This window comes from Symphalangus syndactylus, chromosome 5 (assembly GCF_028878055.3).
Source record: "Symphalangus syndactylus isolate Jambi chromosome 5, NHGRI_mSymSyn1-v2.1_pri, whole genome shotgun sequence".
Taxonomy (NCBI): domain Eukaryota; kingdom Metazoa; phylum Chordata; class Mammalia; order Primates; family Hylobatidae; genus Symphalangus; species Symphalangus syndactylus.
In genome coordinates, this window is record NC_072427.2 from 38,461,784 (window position 1) to 38,488,412 (window position 26,629).

Genomic DNA, 26,629 nt, shown 5'->3' on the forward strand with positions numbered 1-26,629 from the left:
AGAAACAATTATACCATAGCATATTAAAAAAACACAGAAATAAAAAGACAGTCTCATATTCTGAAATATTTAAATTTGGCTTAGAAAGCTATGTTTAACAATTTATTGCAGCCTAGTGGGTTTTATGCTAAGACTACATGTGACAATGACATCTCATATAATTTCCTCCTTTAAGTATCCTCTCCCCATAATGTACTCCTCTCCACTCCAAAACAAGCCCTCCAAACTACTCCCATGCACACTCTAATTACATTTTGAGATATATGCCTTTCCATTTTAATCAATTATAATTTAAATGAAATTCTTACTCTAAGGGCATAGTAAGCACTTGTAAGCTGTGTGACTCTGAAGTTACTTAACCTCTCTGAATCTCAATATTCTCATCCATAAATTGGAAGCAATAATACCTAATAGGCAGAACTATCAGGAGGATTACAGATGATGATGCGTAAAGCAATATTAATGCCTTAACAGAGCAGACATCTAAAAATGGTTGTGATTATCATGGGAAGAAGCATAATGCGATGAACAGTGAGAATGACAGGACTTCTCACAAAAGGAAAGAAAACAAACAAAACTTGAAAAGAATTTGGATGAAGATAACTAAAAAAAATTTTTTAGAGACAAATGAAGACCCACAACGTTGGAAGTGTGTGTTTTTTTTGTTGTTGTTGTTTTTGAGACAAGGTATTGCTCTGTCACTCAGGCTGGAGTACAGTGGCACAAACATGACTCACTGTAGCCTCAAACTCTTGGGCTCAAGCCATCCTCCCACCTCAGCCCACCAAGTAGCTGGGACAACAGGAGTGTGCCGCCACACCTGGCTAATTTTTGTATTTTTTTGTTAGAGACAGGGTTTTGACATGTTGCCCAGGCTGGTCTCAAACTCTTGAGCTCAAGCAATCCACCTGCCTCAGCTTCCCAAAGTGCTGGGATTACAGGCATGAACCACTGTGCCCTGCCTGGAAGTATATTTCTCCAGAATACTGCAATTAGGGTTTTCTATGGCAGAGCTATAATGCCAATAGAGGTTAATGGAAATTTTCAGTTTGTAAAATACTACTCCTTGTGAAGAATTTTGAAACTTGCCCAAATTCTCCAGTCACTGCAAACATTAAGAAATAATCTACCTCCTGGCTGGGCGCGGTGGCTCATGCCTGTAATCCCAGCACTTTGGGAGGCCAAGTGGAGCGGATCATGAGGTCAGGAGATCAAGACCATCCTGGCCAACATGGTGAAACCCTGTCTCTACTAAAAATACAAAAATTAGCTGGGTGTGGTGACACGAGCCTGTAATCCCAGCTACTCAGGGGGCTGAGGCAGGAGAATCGCTTGAACCAGGGAGTCAGAGGTTACAGTGAGCCGAGATTGCACCACTGCACTCCAGCCTGGTGGCAGAGCGAGACTCTGTCTCAAAAAAAAAAAAAAAAAAAAAAAAAAAAAAGAAATAATCTACATCCTAATCATTGGACTAATAAACAGAAATAGCAACATTTCTTTTTTCTTTTTTTCTGTTTTGGTGCTTATTCTTCAAGTACAACAGAAGTGGATTAATCACAATCCTTGTTTTGGACTATCACTGGCCTTAAATAGCCCAACTGTACTTACTTAGCACTTTAATAAGTTATTAGTAATATACTAAGCACTCCTGATTCTGCTGCCCACACATATGCTAGAAGAGCAGTATTATTCTTGAACCCAGATCTTCTTGTGGGTTGGCCAAGCCAGCTGCCTTTGGAGACTTTATCAGTGCAAATAGGAGCCTACTGGTTAATTGAGCCATTCAAACTTCAGAGAGTTACAGGTAATGAAAGTCTAGAATGTTTAATTGGAAAACTCATGCCATGATTATTTGTACAGTATCAGTTAACGAAGGTAAGTTTAACTTTTAATTATTTCAATTAAGTTATTTCTAGAAGGGTTACTTAGAGAATTTCCTTATCTGTTCCATTAGTTAGAAAACATGGATTCCAAGTGGGGCAATGTATAACGGGTGAAAGACTTAATGGTTTATATAATTAAACTGTTCTTTTTCACCATTATTCAAATTTTGAGGGAACATTTATACACGGTTGAACAATCATATCTGATACAAGGATAGTACTGCCAAACCTAAAAGGGAAAAAGAAAATTATCTGACCAAGTGATTCATTGAAACTTACTCTCATCAGCTCATATTTTTGGAGATAATCAAATTTCCATTTATGAAGAATTTCAATTATTTAGAAAATACCTCCTCAAAAAACCAGATACCAAACATTCCACCAAAATTTCTCTCCTAACACCTCAGTAAATCTTAGCTTCTGTACTAGCTGAAAGCTTTCTCCTCAATAGCAGCTTTGGCCACCATCATGGGCCACAATTTATAAATATCCAGAATTAAAGTCATTTATTTGCCTTGGTTTAGAAACCATGTGGCCCCCCAAAGAGTTCTTTAAGCTAATGTATGTACTTCAAAAACAAAAAACAATCTAGTTAGTTTAATTTACTCTAGTAAATTAGATATTTTATCTGCCATAACTATAATATAGCCTGCAATCCCACGATAATGAATACTTCTTTTGTTTTTCGAATTAAGAGCTAAACATCATGTTATGTGCATTTAAACCTTTGGAAACATAACTGTTGATGAAACAGTTTACTGAAATAATCATTGTTGATTAGAATTTGCTCAACATTACCTCTTGGAAATATCTGCAGAGGCTCTATTAACTGTCCATTTACTTGCTGTTCCATTATTGTGGAATAATACTGCAAAGAGATTATAGAAAGAGATTACTCAGTAATGTATGAATACTGGAACAGACACTTATGGGTTGTTTAATTCACAGTACTTTTGTAAATTGCTAGTATATACATATCAGCCTTGAGAATACTTTTCCCCTACTGGCACATCAAAATGACTATAGTGAATATTTAGGATTGAAAGTCCAGTGTGTTAGCCTTCACCCTGGCATTTATCTTTAAGAGTAAAAGTGTTGATTAAGACTTTATATTAGTATTTAAGAAATATTTGAAAATGATATATATTTAGATGACACAAAGCATTTCAGTGGAATTTCCCAAATTGCCTCTTGCTCTTTTTCCCTGGATTTTGCAAAGCAAAATGAAGAAGCTTCACATCGGGCTTGGACCTACATGCCAGTTAATCAAACATTATTCAATTTGTGTATAAAATGCACAGATAATGGAAATCTAAATCACAGAGACTGTGGAAATAGCAAACAAAATATGACCCATCCAAAGATGACAGGATTAACATGATGAAAAGGTAGCCTAGTTTCAAACAAACATACCTTTTATGCTTTAGCCTTATAAACACTTTAGTACGGATCAAACTGCACTGTAAAATCCTGCACACAAAAAATAAAGTTCTAAGTGAAAAAGCTTTCACACTCCTTAGTAAACAGAAATTATTCAGTAGGTGGTACTGTGGTTTGATTACCACTTTTTTCAATATGCTAATTTGTGAGCATATGTCCACCTAACTTGGAGATGGCTTCTGTGCTCTCACGTCTTATAATGCTCAACAAATAACAAACTGATGCTCCTGGTGGAAAAATATCCACAATGAAAACTGCTGATTTTACGTTTTGAGGGGCTGTCAAAGAGCAGAACATCCTTTTCATCCTCACTGTTTCTATATTAAAAACATGTGCATATTATTTAAATACTATATGTTTAGGAAATCCCTCCTTGATTACCATTGTTTGCTGACATTCTTTAGAAGTTTATTTTTTTAGAAGATATCACATATATCTTCCTATTGCTTTTATGTACATTAAAATTATTACAAGAGCAAGGTTTTTTTTTTCCTCTTGAAGATAAAGGGGAGCTATAAAATGCCCATCATTTTAGGAATCACAAATTAATACATCTAAGGCTGTTTGCACTAATAACAAATAAAGTGGAGGTGGATGTTGGATAGCCATGGACTGACATAAGTGTACCCAGCTCTCCAAAGGGTTTCAAACTGTAAAGGAAGAGATTCTCTCCTTCTACAGACATAAAAACTTATATACATACAGCATAAACATGTGAAATACTCTCTGGAATAAATACTAAGGCAAATGTCTTTCAGGAGATTCTGTTCCTTAAAACCACAGAAATACAGCACTTGCCATTACTCAAACAGTGATGACAAGTAAATGAAATATCAATCATGTAAGCTGTCAACCTTTTGGGACAGCAATAACTGTTAACAAGTAGTCTGGAAAAATTGTCCGAAAATGACTTGTCCTCAGCACACAAGTATTTGAGGTTTCCATGGAAAATTAAGATGCCAGTGGCTATTTGGAACATTGCTCAGGTATTCTTTTTAATGGGAAATTTGCCGGTTATTGATCCACAGCATGTACCCCCTTGCTTCTGGAAGGCTGCAAGCAACTTTCCAATCAGTGGCTGTCAAAAAAATTACTGCCTTTTTGTACTGATACAAGACAACAGCAGTGGCAGTGTTCTCCTATAGTTAATGCTTTTCTTTAACTAACTGCTATGTACAATAGGCTAGTAATTTCAGTTACTACTTTGCCATTGTCCTAGAAATCAAGACAAATAAAATATCCTTATGCTTTATCTGAGTTAATTATAGAGATGTCTAAAACTGGTGCTTGGGGTCAAGTTTGAAAACAAATAACCTCAAATGTAAAGGGTCAGAACAGGTGCAATGCATTTTTTTCCTACTATAAAACCTTGCATGCATGAAATTGACCTGTTTTCCAGCTCTATTTATTTACCTCACAGAATAAATAAATAAATAAAAATGGTTTTCCTTTCATTTTAGGTCTGTGCCAAATCAACTGGCAAACTATATACACTTTAATAATCATTGTGAGAATTTTTAAGCCATCTATAAACATCTTTCTGTACTACGATTAACACAGTCACAGTAATGATACCAAGTATGTCACCTAACAGTTTCTCTAAAGCGAGTAGTTAGGTTGTGTTTTTTGTTTTTTATATTTCCTCTAAATCCAAGTATATTTTCTCCTGCTGGACTACTGCATTTGATCTGTGTCTGTATTAACAGAGAAGCTTATGCTCCACATAGCAAAGTAATTCACCATCAAGGACATGCTGTAAAGGGAGGTAATCAAAACCACAGTGTGGGCCCTACACAACTGGCCCCTGAGGAACAGCCACCAACAAGGCACTAGGCCTAGAAACTCAGGCTATTGCCTACGGAGCATTCCCCATGGGATAAGGATAAAATGCAGGGCCATGCATGGTACCTCTTAGCACAGAGCAGTCCTGACCGGCCACCAGGTCCATGCTGCTCAGTGAGATGAGCAAGGCACATGAAGGAATCAGAGGGCTCAAACCCAGGAGCTTCATCACTAACTGTTGTCTCCAAGCACGTGACCTCCATGACGAAATGCTCACTATGCCTCATGTTACTCATTTGTAAAATCAAGATGGGATCTACCCAGAGGATAGCTGTGAGGCTCACGTGGGAAAACAGAGAAGACAGCAACTAATAAACTGCAAAACAAATTGGGGTTTTCTTTTTTTTTGAGACAGAGTCTTGCTCTGTCACCCAGGCTAGAGTACAGTGGCACAATCTTGGCTCACTGCAATCTACACCTCCCAGGTTCAAGCAATTCTCCTGCCTCAGCCTCCGAAGTAGCTGGGATTACAGGCGCCCATCACCATGCCCAGCTAATTTTTGTATTTTTAATAGAGATGGGGTTTCACCATGTTGGCCAGGCTGGTCTCAAACTCCTGACCTCAGGTGATCCACCTGCCTTGGCCTCCCAAAGTGCTGGGATTACAGGCGTGAGCCACCGCACACGGCCAATAAATTGTTTTTAGATCTGGATCTATCAGTGTCATTTCTATATATTCTTCCTTTAAAGGGATTCTCTTCCAATTGTGTTCTAAATAGTGATAAAATAAGCAGTAATGACCAAAACCAAAAGAAAAGAAAAAAACAAAGAAACAAACAGCAATGACCAAAAAAACACCCCTAAACCTTGTACACCAAGATACTGAACATAATAGCTTGGACAGAAATGTAACAAAGTAACCTTCATAATATTACTTCAAGTTATCCAAATAACTTCATCTTCAGGTCTATAATCTTATCCTGGCATTTATTAGCCCTAACACAAAGCTCTGCACATAGTAGGTGTTTAATAAATATTTACTGATTGAAATGGGGTTGAATCCTGAGTCTGCCACTCATTAACTTGTGTAGCCTTCAGGAAGACATTTAACTTTATTAAACATTAGTTTCCTCCAAATGAGCGTAAAAATATTTACCCTAATATATAGGGTTACTGTGAGGCTCAAAAATTAAACTGCAGCAATAAAATTAGTGAAGGCACTTGGTAAACTGTAATGCATTATTAGTTAAGAAATTTAAAAGTACACCTCCTCATATTGAAACAATATTAAGCAAACTTTCTATCTGAGAAGTGTTGCAGCACTTAAAAGTGCAGAAATAATTATATAGAGTACGAAATATTGTGTCCAAACTGAATACATCAGCAGCAGTTATAAAATGTGTTTTCTCCTGTTACCCCTTGCATAATCTGTTACATGCAGTAACTGCAGCGATAATCAATAAGCTAACTGGGTAAAAGATTAATCAGTTTTGCAATTGCTAATGGAATCTCCAGTACTAGACTTAGATTAGTTTCAGAGTCCCTCCAAGCTGTTCTTCAAAATTCCTCAGCCATTTTAATAAGGATGTGACAAAGTTTAGCATAGTTACCAAAAATCTAATTAATTTGAAACGCCCAGATTCAACAAGGGAATAACAAGTACAATTTTTTGCTTTGTTTTGTTTGCAAGTTTACTACAGTGTTCATATTTGTTATAAATCTAATTCTAATGCTAATGGCACAATTCAATCAACAATTACATTTTTTTCTTCATGGAAATCTGCCATAGTTCCAAAACAGCACAGTTTAAGTTTATGAGGCACAAATTTTCTATTAAGAAAGAGAGAAGGACGGGAGCAGTGGCTCATGCCTGTAATCCCAGCGCTTTGGAAGGCCAAGGCAGGCAGATCACCTGAGGTCAGGAGTTCAAGACCAGCCTGGCCAACATGGTTAAACCCTGTCTCTACTAAAAATACAAAAATTAGCCGGGTGTGGTGGTGTGCACCTGTAATCCCAGCTACTCAGGAGGCTGAGACAGGAGAATTGTTTGAACCCAGGAGGCAGAGGCTGCAGTGAGCCGAGATCGTGCCATTGTACTCCAGTCTGGGCGACACGGCAAGACTCCACCTCAAAAAAAGAAAAAAAAAGAGAAAGAAAAAAAGAAGAGAAAACAGAGACAGAGATAGAGATAGAGGGAGAGAACTAACCCTCACTCATTGGATACCTATGTGTGTTAGGCTCAGTACTACATATCTACGTTTATTCACTTAGTTTATTACAATCCTATCCTATTCTGTAAGTATCATCACCTCTAACAGATGAAGCAAATGGTTTCATCAGTAAACAAACAAAAAAAAATTACTCCTTTCATTCTAGGCCATGCCATGCACTCGGGGCATAAAATGTATATTTACTGCTTACAAGTTAAGAAGTAGGTTATCTCATATTTCTCATACCTCAAAACATTTACCTAAATAGGCAGGGTTATCTGGTAGACTGCTGAGCTGGTGGAGAGCTGTGGCTTCGCTCACACCCTGTGCAGGTTAGGTTATATCCTCTGATCTTTCAGAGGCTGGCGAAGCAGTGTGAAGACATCTGTGCTGATGGGTGAGCTGGGTGACCTCTGGCTCTTTCTTTGGCAACAACCACCCCCCCACTCCCCTCCCCAACTCCGCCACCTCCATGGGTTTTCCTACTTCTCCAACCACTCCATTCGGTTTCCTGTAAGTGCAGGATTTTCCCCACTGTTTTTCATTAACCTTCTCATTTTACACTCTCCTTAAGTTACTTCAGCCACTTCAAAGTTTCAACTACCAGAGGAATCACTGAGACTAATTAGGAGCTGATGAATCACAAATCTTTATTTCCAGCCCAGACTTCTCTCCTAAGTTCTGAAACATAACCAGTTGATTGTGCAGAGCCTCCTCCAATTCAACAGGTCCAAAACTGATTTCCTCTCCTATCCCCTATCAGACCCTAGACCTGTCTTCTGCTGCCTGGGTTTATGGTCTCAGGAAATACCATCACTATGACCCTGTTTCCCAAACCAGAAATCTGGAAGTAATCCAAACCATCTCTCTTCTCTTCTCCCCCATATTCAATCACTAAATTTTATTGTATTTTATTATTATTATTATTTTTTGAGACGGAGTCTCACTCTGTTGCCCAGACTGGAGTGCAGTGGTACGATCTCAGCTCACTGCAACCTCCACCTCCCAGGTTCAAATGATTCTCCTGTCTCAGCCTCCTGAGTAGCTGGGACTATAGGCACCTGCCACCATGCCCAGCTAATTTTTGTATTTTTAGTAGAGACGGGGCTTCCCCATGTTGGCCAGGATGGTCTCGATCTCTTTACCTCGTGATTTGCCCACCTCGGCCTCCCAAAGTGCTGGGATTACAGATGTGAGCCACCGCCCCTGGCCTTATTTTGTGTTTTTGAGACGGAGTCTTGCTCTGTCACCCAGGCTGGAGTGCAACGGTGCAATCCTGGCTCAATACAACTTCCGCCTCCTGGGTTCAAGTGATTCTCCTGCCTCAGCCTCCTGAGTAGCTGATACTACAAGTGCCCACCACCATGCCTAGCTAATTTTTGTATTTTTAGTAGAGATGGGGTTTCACCACGTTGGCCAAGCTGGTCTCAAACTCCTGACCTCACGTGATCCACCCACCTGGGCACCCAAAGTGCTGGGATTACAGGCGTGAACCACCATGCCCGGCCTACTAAATTTTATTAACTTGACATCCTCCCCACTTCTCAAATCTGTTAACTTCTCACCAGTCCTGTGACCACCATTGTCTTTCACAGGGAACAGCCCCCTAAGTGGCTTCCATGCTTCATAGATTCTTTACCCCAAGCCACTCTTGAGAAATACTGTTATCAGAAAGGGATCCTTATCCATACCCCAAGAGAGGGTTCTTGGATGTTGTGCAAGAATTTTGGGGTGATTCTACAGAGTAAAGTGAAAGCAACTTTATTAAGAAAGTAAAGGAATAAAAGAATGGCTCCACCAATAAACCCAGTCAGAGCTGGGTGTTCTCAAAAGTAAGAGGAGGAACACATCCACCTTAGATACAATGCTTGTTTATATGTAAGATAACAAAGCAAAAAACCATATGGAGGAGATGCGCTGCACTACAAGGGCTGGTGACACAGGATTGTTCATCTTTGTGTAACTACTGCCTTCCACAAGAAGACATTATTATGTAAAGATATTATCTTTAAGGTAAAACTCAGAATGCTTTTGTTCTTAAGATACCAGGACATCAGGACATTTCCTGGGTCTGTTAAGTCCTGAGTCTGTTTGGTAAACGCTATTAATCTGTTCCCTTAACTCTAAACATCCTGTAACTAAGAATGCCTAACTTCCTGGGGCTGCAGCCCAACAGGTCTCAGCCTCATTTTACCTAGCTTCTATTCAAGATGGAGTCTGATATGGTTTGGATTTGTGTCCCCGCCCACAAATCTCATGTCGAATTGGAGGAGGGGTCCAGTGAGAGATGACTGGATCATGGGGGTGGATTTCCCCGTTGCTGTTCTCATGAAAGTGAGTGGATTCTCACGAGATCTGATGGTTTAAAAATGTGTGGCAGCTCCCGCCCCACCCTCTACCCAACTGTCTCTCCTGCCACCCTGTGAAGAAAGTACTTGCTTCCCCTTTGTCTTCTGCCATGATTGTAAGTTTCCTGAGGCCTCCCAAGCCATGCTGAACTGTGTCAATTAAACCTCTTTTCTTTATAAATTACCCAGTCTCAAACAGCTCTTTATAGCAATGTTGTTAGAGGCATTTGAATCACAGCAACTCCATCCTGAGTGAGGGCTAGGAAAAATGAGGCTGGGACTTCCCGGGCTACATTCCCAGGAAGTTAGGTATTCCTAGGCTCTAGCTGTTTATGATTAAGGGAACAGATTGATAACGTTTACTAAACATACCCAGATTCAGGAATGTCCTGATATCCTAATATCTTGAGAACAGAAACATTCCTAATTTTGCTTTAAACATAATAATATCAGGCCAGGCACGGTGGCTCATGCCTGTAATCCCAGCACTTTGGCAGGCCGAGGCAGGCAGATCACAAGGTCAGAAGTTCGAGACCAGCCTGGCCAATATGGTGAAACTCCGTCTCTACTAAAAATACAAAACTTAGCTGGGCGTGGTGGCGGGTGCCTGTAGTCCCAACTACTCAGGAGGTTGAGGCAGGAGAATCGCTTGAATCCGGGAAGTGAGTTTGCAGTGAGCCGAGATCGAACCACTGCACTCCAGCCTGGGCAACAGAGCAAGACTCCGTCTCAAAAAAAAAAAAAAAAAGAAAGATAATATCAATTCTTGCAAAATATAGTAATTAAGAAAATGAATCCTTTATCACAAACCCTTGCAGCAGAGCACATCTCCCCATGATCCTTTTTTATCCTATACATAAACAAACATCATACTTAGGGTGGGCACATTCATCCTCCTACTTTTGGGAATGTCCTACTCTATGGAGTGAGTAGCTATTCTTTCACCACTTTACTTTCTTAATAAACTTACTTTCACTTTGCACTGTGGACTCACCCTGAATTCTTTCTTGCACAAGATCCAAGAACTCTCTCTTAGGGTCTGGATTGGGACCCCTTTCCGATAACAGTATGAAAACAGATTAATACAGAGTTGCTATGGCTCAAATGCCTCTGACAATATGAGATATGATCATGTCACTTCTCTGTTCCCTCAAACTAAGGCCCTCCATGGTCTAACCCACCTTCCTCCAAGCCCCATCTCCCACCCTCTCCCCCGTCACTGTCCATACAGACTGAATCACAGGCAGCTCCTACTGACTCACCAGGCATTCTTTAAACACACTGTTCTTTCTGCCCCAAACATCCTTCCTAGTCCCCTTGTCCTAACTTACTCCACCTGGACACTGCCCTCTTCAGGAAGCCTTCTTGGTCCCCAAAGCTAAATTAGACACTTCTTGTGCTTATGGAGCACTTAATGCTTAGGTGTATTATATCATTTATCACTCCGCTTGGTAATTATGAGTTTTTCTTGTCTTCCCACACTGAACTCTGTTTCCTTTTTTGTTAATCTCCCTGACTGGACCATGAGCTCCTGGAGGGCATGAACTGTATGCTCACTGCACCCCCACCACCTTGCATAGCGCTTGGCCAGAGAACTGATATCCAATAAACATTTGCTACATGAAAAACTGATTGGATGAATGAGGAAACAAACCAGCAAGTGAGTGACCTCAGGCCCCAGCTCTCTATTGACTAGCTGTGTGACCTCAAGAAAGGCACACAATTGTTTATGCCTCTGTATCTTCTGCTGTAAAAATGGGGAAAAAATCTACCTTGCTGACCTTATAAAGATGTTAAGAAGATCAAAATTAAAGGAGCTGGTATATGGGAAACCTTCTTAAAAAGTACTTGAAAAAAAAATCTTGAAATAGGAAATGGTGCCTTGAATCTCTCATTTCCAAGTAAGAGTACATAGAAGAAACATGTTCGCAACAATAGGGTGACACAGAAACCACAAAACAAGGCCACTGAGATATCTGGACAAAGTACAGTGATAGAAATTAACTGGTTTATTGAGGTTGAGTCAGTATCCCCTCCCTTCCCCTCAATTACTACAGTACTATAAATAATAAAGTAAATGGGTATTGTGGGGAACACCGTTTCTCTTTTGGAAGCTCAACAAGGGCAAGAACCATGCCTTGTATATTTTATTTCCTCTTATGCCAGAGGTATTAACCTGGGATCTATATGGGCTTTAGGAGATCCTTGAAGCTGGTGAAATGCTGCATTATGTGAATTTTCTGGGGGACAAAAATAAACAACTTCCCACAGATTTTCAAAACGGACTATGCCTTCAAAAACCTGAGAAATCACTGCCATAGAGTGCCTAGCACATTACAGACACGGCACAAATGTTTACAGGAAGAATCCAGAGAGGAACTGATATAGACATAGTAACAACTCTCATTGGTCATACCTTCCAACTTATTCAGCAGCAAGTCTCACGTACAGAGGGGATACCAGGCCTACTTATTATTCTTCCATACATTTATAACCAGACAGTTTCTCAAAACTCTCCTTAGCATGCCTAACAGACAACATAATTGGTACAGTATTTCACTTATAAGGAATACTTATGCTGTTTTTTTCATACTAATGATAAAATTTTCAAATTCCTGTTGTCAATACTGCAAGTATACCCTATTATATGTAGCTCAGTCAGTAATTACAGCAATAATCAATAAACTAACCAATTATTTGCAGTCCATAGTTAATTTATTAGTTTTCCCAGTGAAGAACGCAACAATCTTAACTCTATCAAATGGCTACAAATTCAATTATAACTCTACTCAGATGTGTCATTAGTTACTCCTTCTTTCAATTATTTCTCATACTTTACATTAAGAGGCTTTTTCTTTATGATGCTGACCTCTCACAAAGCACACAACTGCCCCAGTGGTCAAAAATAACATATGAAGCCAATCTATTTTGAATACCAAATTAATAGCTACATTTACTTACCTGGCTTCAGGCTCTGAATCCTCAATAACTCATTGCTCCTGTCATGAGGAGACTACAATGTGTACAAGTTCTTCCTTAAAAGACTCGACCGAGGGTCCTTCCTTAAAAGACTCGACCGAGGGTTCACATATGGTCACAGATTGATTAGATGATGAGAAAGAAAATCACAACGCAAAGGTCAACAGGGACCAACTCTGGGCCCTATTTATAGGCTCATGTTATTGGACAGATGTATTTATTAATGACTTGAAAGTGAAAATGACAGCAAATTGGCCAAGTTTAATGATAACACCATTTGGATAAAACCATAAAGGACTTTAAGGAGCTCCAGATGGTCTTAATAGAAGTTTGGGCAGCCAATAGCAGATGAAATTCAAATTGGCTAAGTTTAAGGTAATATGTGTTGGCAGAAGGAGTTTAAATTTGTATTCAGCAACAGGCCCAAAATTTATGGGATTCTCTCAGCTGAAACTTTCAGAGTTATTACCTTGGTTAGCTTGAGGTAGTGTCCACAATGACCTTTCACCTGATTTTTAGGCTGTAGCAATTCTGCTATTTCTCTTAAAGTAGAAGTTTTAATAGTAACTTCAGGGAACCTGCCACTTAAATAAAACAGGACTATCAGGCCATGCAGACAGCAAGCCAAATGAGACATTTTGTTATAAATAGGCTAAGCGGAACCCTCCACAGAGATGGAACTGAACTGGGAGCAGAGCCATATAAATGACAAAAGGTTGGTGGTCCAAACCTCCTATTCCAGTGGTCCCCAGAGTGCCCCGGTGCCACCAAGACTGAGGCCTGCTCGTGCTTATCTTTTCCTTTGCTTCCAAGAGCCACATAATAAATCCCTCGTTCTGATGCAAACTTGAATATGCTTCTGCTCCCTGCTACCAAACAGGCTCCAAGATAGATCACAATAGGGGCTAAAAGAGGTCACTACACTTTTATCACTATTTCAAAGGCATCCAAAGGTTCCAAACAACACAGAGAAGAGAATTAAAATAATCTGTCTCTGGAAAAAAGTTTTCTTTTTTGACTAGGATAAGAAAACAAAACAAAAACTTTACTTACAGCTTGGAGCATGTCATTATTTGAGTAAATAAACAAATTCCCAAAACAATTTATTTCCTTCAGTTTCCCTTTCTCATTCTTTTCACCATTTCTCCACCTTGCCTGAAGAATATACTGTGTAATCAGTTGTTTGGATAAATTGCATTGAATTAGGGGACTAACAACTCATTGAAAGCTGAACTGATTTTGCCACCTGCAAAGTTAAGTTCAAAGTAGAACCTATTTAACATGCAGCATGTTTGAAAGTACTATGCGGAAAATGAGCTTCCAACCTCTTTGTTCTTTAAAGAAAACTTCCTAATAGCTAAGGCCCTGATGCTATTAAATATTCAACTTCTAAATGGACAACAAATTTGGTAAACAAGGTAAAACACAGCCTTGTAGGTAAGGACAAAACCTTTAAACCTTCAGATGCCCACAGAGTTTTGTTTTGTTTTGTTTTTTTGAGACAGAGTCTTGCTCTGTCGCCCAGGCTGGAGTACTGTGGTGCGATCTGGGCTCACTGCAACCTCTGCCTCCCAGGTTCAAGCAATTCTCCTGCCTCAGCCTCCCGAGTAGCTGGGACTACAGGCGCATGCCACCACGCCCGGCTAATTTTTTGTATTTTTAGTAGAAATGGGGTTTCACAGTGTTAGTCAGGATGGTCACGATCTCCTGACCTCATGATCTGCCCACCTCAGCCTCCCAAAGTGCTGGGATTACAAGAGTGAGCCACTGCACCCAGCCAACAGAATATTTTTTACATTTCTCTACAAACTCAAGTACAGTGACATTTTGGTAATAAGTATTATTTTTTACACTCAGGAAAAAGCAGTATTTGCAAAGCTGAGCAGGACTATAATAGATACCAAAACAAAAACCTTATTTAAAACAACCAGGAGCAAAGAGACTGAGAGTCTGTATCCAGGCCTTCCCTTTAATTAGCCATGTGACTTCCAACTGATATCGGAATCTTCTACTCTCTGTGGGCCTCAATGTCCTTATTTGTAAAATGACAGAGTTGAACAAAACCTCTGTGGTTACCTTCCAACTCTACTTGAGTAACTGCATGATTTTAGAGGCAATCTCCAAGTTATGTATACTAGGATAAAGCCAATCATATCCCAATTTATAAGGTGCTCCACAGGTCAAAAAGCATTTTTCCCTCATAGTACTCAACGTCTAACAAGGTACACGGTGGTCAAATACACCAAAGGGAATACTTACACTTCACTTAAATACAAGGACTCTTGTACTGAATATAATACAAGGTCTCATAATGGGAGGCATTACAGTAAAATATATGCCATACTCTTCTGGCAATGTGGGAAAAAATGATATAAAGAGGGAGAACAGACAAAATGATGAAAATTATTTTTGTTAATACTGTGTTCCACTCACACAAGGCTCTCAATATTAAGAGAACCAGGTGTAATAAATCTCTAGACACAGGATTTAGCAGAAACAAATATAAATCTACTTAAAAAAGCAAGATGTATTGGCTGAATTTCTCAATGAAAGGTCACCCAAAAGAAGAGGTTAACAGTAAAATAATCCCCTCCTAGAACTGGGCCTCCATAGAACTACCAGACAACAAACACAAAAAAATGGAAGGAAAAAAGCAGCACGCTATTTTCAATCTTTCTAGAAAATGAGAGGAGGAAACGAGAACAACAACAAAATTTAAACTACATTAAGGGAATATTTAATTAGCAATGATCAGGTATTTAGTTTTCAGAATATGTAGGTCGTATTTTTTTTCTAATAAAGCATTTCAAATTCTAATTAAAAAAATACTTTATGGAGGAATTAAAAAGATGCAATAGTGTCAGAGGAAAAGCCGTGATCCCAGAAGTGGAATATTCTAAAAACATAACTTACAAGAAACTATGCTATAAAAACAGATTGTTGATTAACACAAACTCATAACAAAACACAGAGCAGCTATCACAATGGTGCTGTAATAACACTTGGCTGCTGAATTCTTTCAATACATTAAATATCTCCTTGGAGACCAAATTACATTTTCTTAAAAGACAATTTATTATAGCTTTGTTTTCTTCTCATTATCTCTTAAAAATATATCTAATGAAGAAAAGAATACAACTTCTAAATAACTTACATAAAATGGTACTAATGTGTCAACAGACTTTGGTTTAATATGTTGGTTATTATTTAACAGCACACAACAACCTATTGTCATGACAAATCCTTACCATAATACAATATTCCATGTGTCACATGTATCAAAAACCACTGTATGCCATTATTATGGCACTCATAAAATTAACAGCCTCAGGCTGCTGGCGATTTAAATAATTGATAAGTTTTCAATTAAAAAGGCAACATTTTCAGGTCTAATACAAAAATCTATTTAAATTACTGATAAAAATGTACACTTGTACTGGCCCAAAGCCAGAAAATGCTTGCATCCAAGAGGGCGAAAAAGTAATTCTTCAAGTTTCAACTCAGAGGTTGCAAATTTGTTTTTATTCTTATGCAGAGATATAGGCTGTTTATTTACTTAACCTTTGTAATCAATGAAAAAGAATGATTAAAGGACTAATGGTAAAAGTGCCTCTATTTTTGCTTTCCCACATATGGCTTTTAAAGAAATACTAAGGTGACCACAGGTTTACTGAATTCTATATGAAAAACTAAGCTCTTTTGGCCGGGTGTGGTGGCTCATGCCTGTAATCCCAGCACTTTGGGAGGCCAAGGTGAGCGGATCACTTGAGATCAGGAGCTCGAGACCAGCCTGGCCGATATCGCGAAATCCCATCTCTACCAAAAAGTACAAAAGTTAGCTGGGCATGGTGGTGGGCGCCTGTAATCCCAGCTACCTGGGAGGCTGAGGCATGAGAATCACTTGAACCCAGGAGGCGGAGGTTGCAGTGAGCCGAGATCAGGCTACTGCACTCCAGCCTAGGCAACAGAGTGAGACTTCATCTCAAAAACAAAACAAAACCAAAAACAAAAGAAAAAAAAAGCTTTTTGTAAAAAACAATAAAAAAGTGGTAATCTGTCAGTATCTTCCCTATGCCTTTATACCAAATCCTGGACTCAAACTTCAGAGCCAAATTGAACCTACAAAATAAAGACCAATGCAAATTTGTAGGAACATGCTGGTAATCAAGAGGACTACCAACCAAAACCTACTGTAAGGTTAGGTCCAAATGGTTCTCCTTAAATTTCAACGATAAGAACCAAGACAGATCAAAATGACAGCCAACCTGGCCAGGCACCTTGGCTCACGCCTGTAATTCCAGCACTTTGGGAGGCTGAGGCAGGAGGACCACTTGAGGCCAGGAGTTTGAGACCAACCTGGACAACAAAGCAAGACCCCATCTCCACAAAAAACTTTTTTAAATTAGCTCATCAATGAGATAGATGACTTTTATTCAGACAAAAAAAAGTGGACCCAAGAAATCTCAGAAACTTTTAAACAAAGGACATGTAATGTAAGATTATGTAATCATATTTTCCTACAACACAAAAATAATTAAACACTGCATTTGAGAAAATAAGCATATGCTGTAAGGAATATATGGTGCAGAAATCACAACTAAGGTATTATATAAACCCAAATTATTCAGAATTTAATAATGATGATGATAGGCTGGGTGCAGTGGCTCACGCCTGTAATCCCAGCACTATGGAAGCTGAGGCGGGTGGATCACAGGGTCAGGAGTTTGAGACCAGCCTGGCCAACATGATGAAACCCTGTCTCTACTAAAAATACAAAAATTAGCCAGGCATGGTGGTGGGTGCCTGTAATCCCAGTTACTCAGGAGGCTGAGGCAGGAGAATTGCTCGAACCCGGGAGACAGAGGTTGCAGTGAGCCAAGATGGCACCACTGCACTCCAGCCTGGGTGTCAGAGCAAGACTCCATCTCGGAGAAAAAAAAAATAACAGTGATGACATAAAAAGATCCTGCAAAGAGGAAGATGGGGGAGAGACAGTGTAAAACAGTAAATGAGCAACAGCTTGGGCATGAAAAGAAATTGAACTTAAATTCCATATTCACATTCATACTAGCTCTAAGACCTTGGGCTTATCTCTTAACCACAGCTTCCTCATCTAAAAAATAAGGATGATAATATCTGTCTTACAGAGTGATTATTAAAACTAAAAAAATTAAATACCTCAAGCATTTTCTATATAGCAGTAGCTTAGAAATGGAAATCATCATTATTATTATTATCACTGTGATCACACCCACTAACATTTTCAAAAAGCACAATTTGTAAGATCATACCCAAAAGTACATATCTTTTGCATGTGGTTAAGTTGAATACATAATGAAAGTATATCGATGTCAGTTCTCTGCAATGGACATGCGTGAGAAAATTAGAACCCATCTGTGTGTGTGTGGGTTTTCTAAAAATAAGCATGTCACATTCTCAGGAGAGTTAGCCAATCTATCAATACCAGTGCTAGACATTTTCAGCAGACAATCCTACTCTGCCTTTCAAGGTACTGATGAGCCCAGCTCTAAATTCTCAGTACACGAAGACTCTCACATAAGTTAATGGGAAGTCAATGGGAAATTGACTTTTCCTATTCTGTGCTGGTTGGAATGCAATGCCCTGTTAATCATCCTATCCTTCTTGTTCTCTATTCTCCTACCCTAAATTAAAACTATTGGTGGAAACCCATACAGACAGTTTACAGTTTTCATTACAATGAAACAATATCCTGGCTGAAGCTGAAGTCTATCAAAAACCTACAACCTAACTGTTGACTAAGATTAGGGTCTCAATGAAAAGCAAGAGCCCCGATTCCATCATTTCCACATGATTCCAAGTGATTCCATCATTTGCATTTGTATAGAACTTTTAACTTTTCAAAGGGCTTTCACATCTATTCTCCCATTTGATCATTACAATGGCCCTGTGCAGTATAAAGGACAAGTATTATTATCCACAATTGACAGATGAGGCAACTACAGCACTGAAAGGTTAAGTGATTTGCCTAGGGCCAAGAAACCACAGTAGACCTAAGGTCTCCTGACTTCCAGTCCAATGCTCTTTCTACCAGGCCACTGGAAAAGGTTTTGTAAACAGATTACAGACCCAGATATAATAAAACAAAACTTGAGAGGAAGGCTCAAATCAAGACTCAGGTAACCTATGTCTCCTCATGATAGCTGAATTTTTCAAGCTTAGTATTGAAGCTTTAGAAATATGCCCTTTTCTCTTGTTTACTTCAGTATCAGACGACTGTTAATGCAGATTTTCAGTAAAATTTTAAACACAAAAGAAAAGTCGTTTCAGAATATATTTAGATCACTCTGATTCAGTAAGTAACCCTGTAGTTCATTTTCAGTGGGAGTATTAAGGGTAGTGCATAAATAACCAAGTGTACATCTTTAAATCGTGTATCCATATTAAGCCTGCAGCTACATTGTAACTATAGTCTGGAAGGGTGAGAGAGATCTCCAGTTGAAAGTAGATTTTGAAAAATTTTTTAGAGCCCAGGGGTTCATTTTTAATGAGCCGTTACTTTAAGTACTGCATAAAAAATACAGGAAATTGATAGTCCATTTAGTCTGCACCATACCTAATGCAAAAGTCATTAAGATGCATTATTCTTAATGTTTATGGTATGATCAGTAACTGCCTTTTGAAAATAATGCCCTTAACTTTCACATACGGAAATCCTTGAAACCTTTACCTATTATATAGAAAAATGTATGACAACTGTGATTTATTTACTTGTCTTCACGATGCCCAAGAAACAGCATCCTCAATCATGTTAACATTTTAAAAAATAGTCCTCATTTCTCGTACACTTACATATGACAGCATTGCCTTCATTTCCTCATCACTTCTCACTGTAATTCGATCACCATCTTCATCTTCATCTGTTTAAAAGCAACATAATGCAAATGATAAGGTGTGCATTTGTTTAATGCACAAAGGGAACATAATATAAACGGTTTATTACAATGTGATATTCTAACCCTCAATACCACATTTTGGGGGGATGTTGACATTATTAGTTTGTTGTTTTGTTTTCCATTTGGAATACGATCAGAATCTCAATATAAAACTTTCTTTTAGGGATAGCAGAAAATTAAAATATTGCTCATGTCATTCACAACATATCTCTAGGTTAAAGTAAATATAACTGGAGTATGACAAAACAGGTTTGATCAGCGGAACTAAAAACCAACGAGAGGCCAGTCTTGTTCTACTATCCATACTTTTTAAATCTCCCAAACAGCACCATATCCCGATTTCTCCATTCTTCCTCTCTCCCAGGCAATCTATCATCTCACAACAGCATGATAAAAATGGCTAACACTTATTGAACACTACAATACATGAGGCACTGTGATCTATGCTTCATATGCAATACCTCCTTGAAAACCTCATAACAAACCTATGACATGAACATCATTATCATTATTCTCTTTCCACAGGAGAACCTAGGCCTAGTGCAAGGTTAACTTGTAAAGCAGCTCTAATACAGGTCTCCCCCATTCTATTTAGCAGCTCTTTTTCTGAACAGTTTCACTTGTTTTGCATACTCTCTAGCCATAGTAAGCTTCAAATGCTATTCATGCTATTTTGAAATAATTTAAGTCTTAAGGCTGGAGGACATGACTTCACAAACTACATAACCAGAATGTGTAAATTTGAGTAAGTATCATCAGAGGCCACATCTAGAAATAATGTATTTATTTCATGATACTTCTCTTATTCAAAGTAGTTTTTGAAATATCTCTTCAAAACTGCTTTAAAAACCTGAAGATAGACTATGTGAGAATATTAAATCTCATTTTTAACCCAAAGTGAAATTGTTGGCCTGATCACTTACCCACACCATCTGCCAAGCATGTCTAAGAATGACTTATGCCTATTTCTAAATATATAGTTAACTATTCATCCTTCTATAAAGATTTGTCAACAGTGAGGACAGCCTATGTAGTAGACTGTAAATGCACAGTTGAAAGAAATGCCAAAAACATCTGGAGCAACGTACAGAGCCTCCCAAGGGGACAACTTGGAAGGGGCAGGCTCTCAGCAGGATGCCTCAGTTCTGGTGTTAACAATTGGAATTATTATTATTTTTGTTCACTCTTGGGCATATAATTGCTGATTTGATCATATAGAAAGACTGTTCTGATCCCAAGCCTGGAGAACCTCAGACAAATCTCTCTTCATGAAGAGAATAAGCTTGCCCAACATGGTCAGGGGACGCTTACTGAAAGTACAGAGGGAGTTCAGTTCAACACAGGGATCTTCCCCTACCACAGGTCAGTGTGTCTTCCCTCCTGTCCGGCTGTAGTTCCAAGGATATCCCCCTGCTTGGTGACTAGGCTATGGGGACCCTAGGAGGAAGCTTGTGTTCTTTCACAATTAGCATATTTTCAAGCAAAATACTTTCTCCCTTTATCTCTTCAGTGGCCAACAGCAATCTGATAGCATGATCGAAACCAGCACTTGGACCAGTCCTGTTCAGTGACCCATAGCTCTCACTCTTTCCAAGCACTTATTTTCTTTCCAAGCACTTGTTTCTGGATCCTGGTTCACTGCTGCAGAGTTCCCCAACTCAATGTGAATCGGCATCATCAAGATCACACTGTCTAAATATAGGAGAGTCATTACTAGTATTCTGCTATCAAGAGTTGCCTGTTTTCAGAGTAAAAGGCATACACTGGTCACTTTCAGTAATGAAGAAGGCACAGTCCTGAGAGATGTTACACACATATTCTTTCATTCACTTTAGATACAGAATCTCTAGAGCCAAACTGGGGGAGAAATGCCATTCTAGCTGTAGAAAGAGAAGCAAGGAGTCTCTCTATACATAGATTCTAGAAACTAATATTTTCAAGGTTAAGGTGAAAGTTTTCTTAAAAATGCAGGAGACAGGAAAAAACAGAGTACAAATGATATAATGTTACATATCACCACACATGAAAGCACTTTACATTTTTGCTTTAAAACCAGGTCAAATTCTCTTTAAATGTAGGCTAAACTGATTTGTTCTTTATGAAGTCCTGAACTTGGCATAAAAACAATTTCCAGCCTGAATAAAGTAGTTTTTTTAAATAAATCTCATTTCTGCAACTAAGCTAGCTATAGAGGTGATGGTTAAAAAGAGACTGCTTATATTTGAATTTCAATATACCCAAGACCTAAATAAGGTATTGTTCACATAGGATGGGCAAGTGCTTATATTTTGGTAAAATGCGTGAAAACCCTTCTTATAATTTATTAAAAAAAAGGGGGGGCACCGATTACAGAAAGATCATTTAAATCGCAATCAAGAACAAAAGGAGAGTTCTTCAACTTCTCAAAGCTAGAGCTTGAATCTTTAAGGCTACTTAAACCAAAATATTCTGGAATTCTAAATTTCTAAGAAATCTCTTGAGAGATTATTTCAGAAGAAAAAGATCTGTGAAAGAAGTCAGCTACCAGAATAATTTCTTGTAGAGAAGTTGCATAAAAAGTAGCTATGAAACATTACAAGAGCATTTGCTTAAGTGGACAGAAAACTGAAGCCAAAAGGCTAGAATAGCTTTTGACATCAACCCAGTGATAAAATGTTGGAACTATCCCATTAGGGGGTCTGACTCCAAACGAAGATTTCAGATAAGTTGAAAGAGGCATTCTAATAAAGGCTGGGGATAAAATCAGGCTTATATGGCATACTGATGAATAGTTGTTGTGGGTTAATAGGATACCTAGCTTTATGTAGGTATTGGTTTTCTCTATAAACTGCTCTTTGGGAGACTGATTTGCTCTTTAATATCTATGCTTAGTCGTTTTATTAAAGACTCCTTATTTTTGTCCAAGAAGAAACTGAGTTGGAAAAGTAACCACACCCATGAGAAGACTGGTGGCTCCAGCCAAAAGGCAAAAGCTGAGCTATCTCTGACCCCTTGATGGCAGCCCAAGAGCAAACCACTCACCTTAACCTGTAATGCAAAAATGCACTTCTCTCTAAAGACAGTGAATTGACAGCTACGAAAAGTTAGTGAAGGGTAAGAAAGCAGAAATACATACTAAGCAAATTACTATGACAGTAGCCTAAAATACTTTCCTGAACAAAAACTTGGATATATACAGCCCATCTAGCTAAGACTCAGGCTAGCTGCCTATCAAGCTGGATAAGCTATAAAAATTACACTAGCTGGAACCATAAATCATAAAAACTTACTAAACTGGCATAAAGTTTCAGAGGCATAAATATGTTAGAGAACAACACTAGAAAGTAGTGGTACTAAGAAGTAAAAAAATAATTTGAGTTTTTTCTGTCTCATACATGGAGGTTCTTTGCCATCTGACCAAAAAAGCATTACCGGATATGACCAAGAAAACGGGTGGGGGTAGGGGAGCAGACAGATCTGATACACTGGTTCACAATGAGAATTCCAGGCTTCTCTAGTTGCCTGGAGCATAGTAATATGATTTTCCAGCACATTAGGGAAGCAAAAGTAGAACCAGAAAGCCTATGTACTGGCTAGATTTTGTTAATGTCACTTAAAATGGAGGAAAAAATCCTAGCAAGATACCAAATAGAGTGCAGCAGATGGTAAACAAATATTATGAAGCAATCTTCACAAAATCTGCAGTGTGTCACAAATATACAAAATGGCAGAGTTTGGGAAAAGAGAATCATAACAGGCCATATGTTGTTAGTGATTTTATTTGAAGCAACATGCAATCCAAAAGAAAAACCAAGAAGAGAAACATAAAGGCCCAATAGAGAGGAGAGGCAACCTCAGGTAAGGGGCGGTCAGAATGGCCTACTGAGTAAACAGCAGACAAACAGCAGACTCCAGGGAGCTCTCAGCCAAACAGCACCCACTGCGGTGACAGGAGCTCAAGAAGGCTTTCAAGAGAAACAATCTAGCTTCTACAAAGAGCTACAGAAAGTTAAGGCAATATATTATATGTCATTTGTCACACTCCTTCTGTGCCAGGTGGCAATTAGAACTACTGCAAAGGCACTTTTCCCAGGTAAGAGAAAAGAAACGAAAACATAATTGTAGAAGTTAGAAAGACATCAACAGGAAACTACCAGAAAAGATGTCAAGTTTAAAGCCCTTCTCAGGCATGGAGTTAATGACGTGGGCAGGACCAGAGGCCGTACTTTCCATGGCCACATCTTCATATCCATGAGTTTTAATTTAGCTTCCTGCTTCCCTCTTCCTGTTTCCTTCCTTACTTCTTTGCTTTCTTCCTCCTTCCAGCAAATAAAAGTACCCACTATGTGGCGGGCACTGTTCTGGGCACTGGGACAGTAACAGCGAAAAAAGAAAAAAACAAACAAAATCCTGCCTTCATGGAACTTACACTCTAGTGGAAAGAGACTGAAGGAGGTGAGGGAGTGGGCCATGCTGATATCTGGGGAAAGACTGTCCCAGGCAGAGGGAGCAGCTAATACAAAGGCCCTGGGTCAGAGGAATGCCTGGCATGTTTGACAGACAGAAAGGAAGCCAGAGTGGCTAGAACAGAATGAGAGGTGGAGAGGAGAAACACACGGGTTCAGAGAAACAATGGTGGGACAGGTTGAGGCCAGATGCGAAAATGCAGAGCCTTGTAGGGCATTTTAAGGACTTGGTCTTTTACTTTGGAGTGAGATGGAAATCACTGGAGGGCTGTGAGCGTGGTGGTGTCACCTGACTTCTAAAAGAATCACTCTGGCTGCCATGTGGAAAAGAGGCTGTATAGAAGCAAAAGTAGAACAGGGAGACCAGTTAGGAGGCCACTGTCCTAATCCCAGTGAGAAATGATGGTGGCCTAAACCAAGCTGAGGTTTTGAGAAGTCATCACATGCTGGATAAATTTGAAGACAGAGCCAACAGGACTTGCTGATGAATGGGATATAGAAAGCTTATCCTTATTACTTCACTCTTCAACCATCCATGCATTCCAGAAACACACACAGAGTGTCTATTATGTGCCAGGTACCATTATGGTAGGGATTCAAAAATAAGCTGCACTGCCCACTGACCTTAAGGAACAACTAGTCTGGTGCTTGAGTAAAGGACTCAAACTTCTTAATTTTCATACAAATTAGCAAGACTATTAATAAGAAATGACTACTCTCATAAGACTAAAAGGGATTTGGACTTTTTGCATCAGTAATATTTCTAGCCAAAATTTCAAGAAATTAAAGCTCTCTTATTTTGCCCCAAATTCTAGGATGCATAACTAACTCTTACATGTTAAATAATTTTCAGGGTCAGTGTAGGTTTATTGTGACCATTTTTCACTAACTTACCTAGTTTTACTTAAAAACGACCCTTTATCTTTTTACACATACAATAGTTTAAGGAAATGAAACTTCATTTCTTCCAAATATTTTATGATTCAGACTCTTCTCTGAAGCAAAAAGAGGCTCCCACCCAAATATTCTTAACAAGATTGTCATGGCTAGCTGAACATAAGAGTATCTCCTACAGGTGTCACTCCAGTTATCAGCTATAGTTGTTTCCTATACTCTGAGAATTTACAACTTCCAGAATTGCAATTTCGCTTTAAATGATCATAGTATGCCAAATTTAAAATGAGACAGATGTGTTGGTCTAAAGATTTCCATCCTAAATACAAAATAATCTTCCAGCAGTTCATAAAACAGCTGAAAATGATTCTGTGCAATAAGGAGAGAGTATAAAATAGTCAGGGTTGAAGAAAGGCACAACTTCAATAAATATTTATCCTATAACCATGTTTTCTGAACCAAACTCAGACACACGGTTTGACAAGCGTGAAGATACTTCTGAGAGCTACAGATTAGAATACATGAGTGTAATGGAAAAGTAAAACCACATGGTTTTTATAGGTTTAAAACAGCATTTGTCTACATGGACTTAAAATCCATGTTTCAAGTCACCAGTGAGATTTTACTGTCCAGGAACACCAATCCAACAGTCATTTTACAGTAGTTACTTCTCTAGAGAAAATGCTGGCAGAGGAACACAAGTAACAGATATGCACAGGAAATGCATTAGTGGGCACGGTTGATTTTTATCACCTCATGTGTTGGTGTACTCATTAATCTGCTAATGAAACTGTGAAAATCAGCAGGGGTCTCTGGGCCTATATGATTGTCAAGCTCTTACATGTCAAGCATATGTAGAACCTAGAAATGCAAACACACAGGATTTTTTATGGTTATGGAATTTACCTTCATCTCAGAAAGGTTCTCACATCTGGGAAAAGAAAAAACTATCCCATAACTGGTGTGGAATCAACTATCTGCTTGAAAAATAAAGTTGGATCCCCACCTGATTTATTTCACCAAAATAAACTGAAGATGGTGCAAGAATTAAGAAAAGTAAGGCCTGGGAGCAGTGGCTCACACCTGTAATGCCAGCAATTTGGGAGGCCGAGGCGGGTGGATCAACTGAGGTCAGGAGTTCGAGACCAGCCTGACCAACATGGTGAAACCCCGTCTCTACTAAAAAATACAAAAATTAGCCAGGCATGGTGGTGGGCACCTGTAATCCCAGCTACTAGGGAGGCTGAGGCAGGAGAATCACTTGAATCTAAAATAAAAGTTGAAATTTTAAAAACTAAAAAAAAAAAAAAAAAAAAAAAAAAAAATTTTAAACTTCTCTACGGAAAAAAGAAGAGAGAATAAGAAGACCAGAACAAACTGAAAAGAGCAATAAACTGAACAAAAACATTTGTAACACACAAGACAAAGGGCCAACCTTAATATTGGAAAACCCTTAAATCAATTAGAAAAAGATAAATAACCAAATAGAAAAACAGGCAAAGATGACAAATAGTTTATAAAAATGAAATACAAATAGCTGGCCAGGTACGGTGGCTCATGCCTGTAATCCTACCATTTTGGAAGGCTGAGACGGGCAGATCACCTGAGGTCAGGAGTTCGAGACCAGTCTGGTCAACATGGTGAAACCCCGTATCTACTAAAAATACAAAAAAATTAGCTGGGTGTGGTGGCACATGCCTGTAGTCCCAGCTA

At 38.8% G+C, this 26,629-nt stretch overlaps 1 protein-coding gene across 8 annotated transcripts in view; it reads right to left on the reverse strand.

Annotated features, from left to right (window-relative positions):
- MAP2K5 (mitogen-activated protein kinase kinase 5) overlaps nucleotides 1-26,629 on the reverse strand; it is a 260,015-nt gene that overhangs the window by 219,189 nt on the left and 14,197 nt on the right. For all 8 annotated transcript variants that reach the window (XR_010120698.1, XM_055278008.2, XM_055278010.2 and 5 more), the window contains exons 3-4: nucleotides 19,474-19,541; nucleotides 2,682-2,751 (exon numbers count right to left, since the gene is read on the reverse strand). Coding sequence is in view for 7 of the 8 variants with exons in the window: in XM_055278008.2 (XP_055133983.1) it covers nucleotides 2,682-2,751; nucleotides 19,474-19,541 (138 nt within the window). In the remaining variant the exon portion in view is untranslated. The remainder of the gene's footprint in view (nucleotides 1-2,681; nucleotides 2,752-19,473; nucleotides 19,542-26,629) is intronic.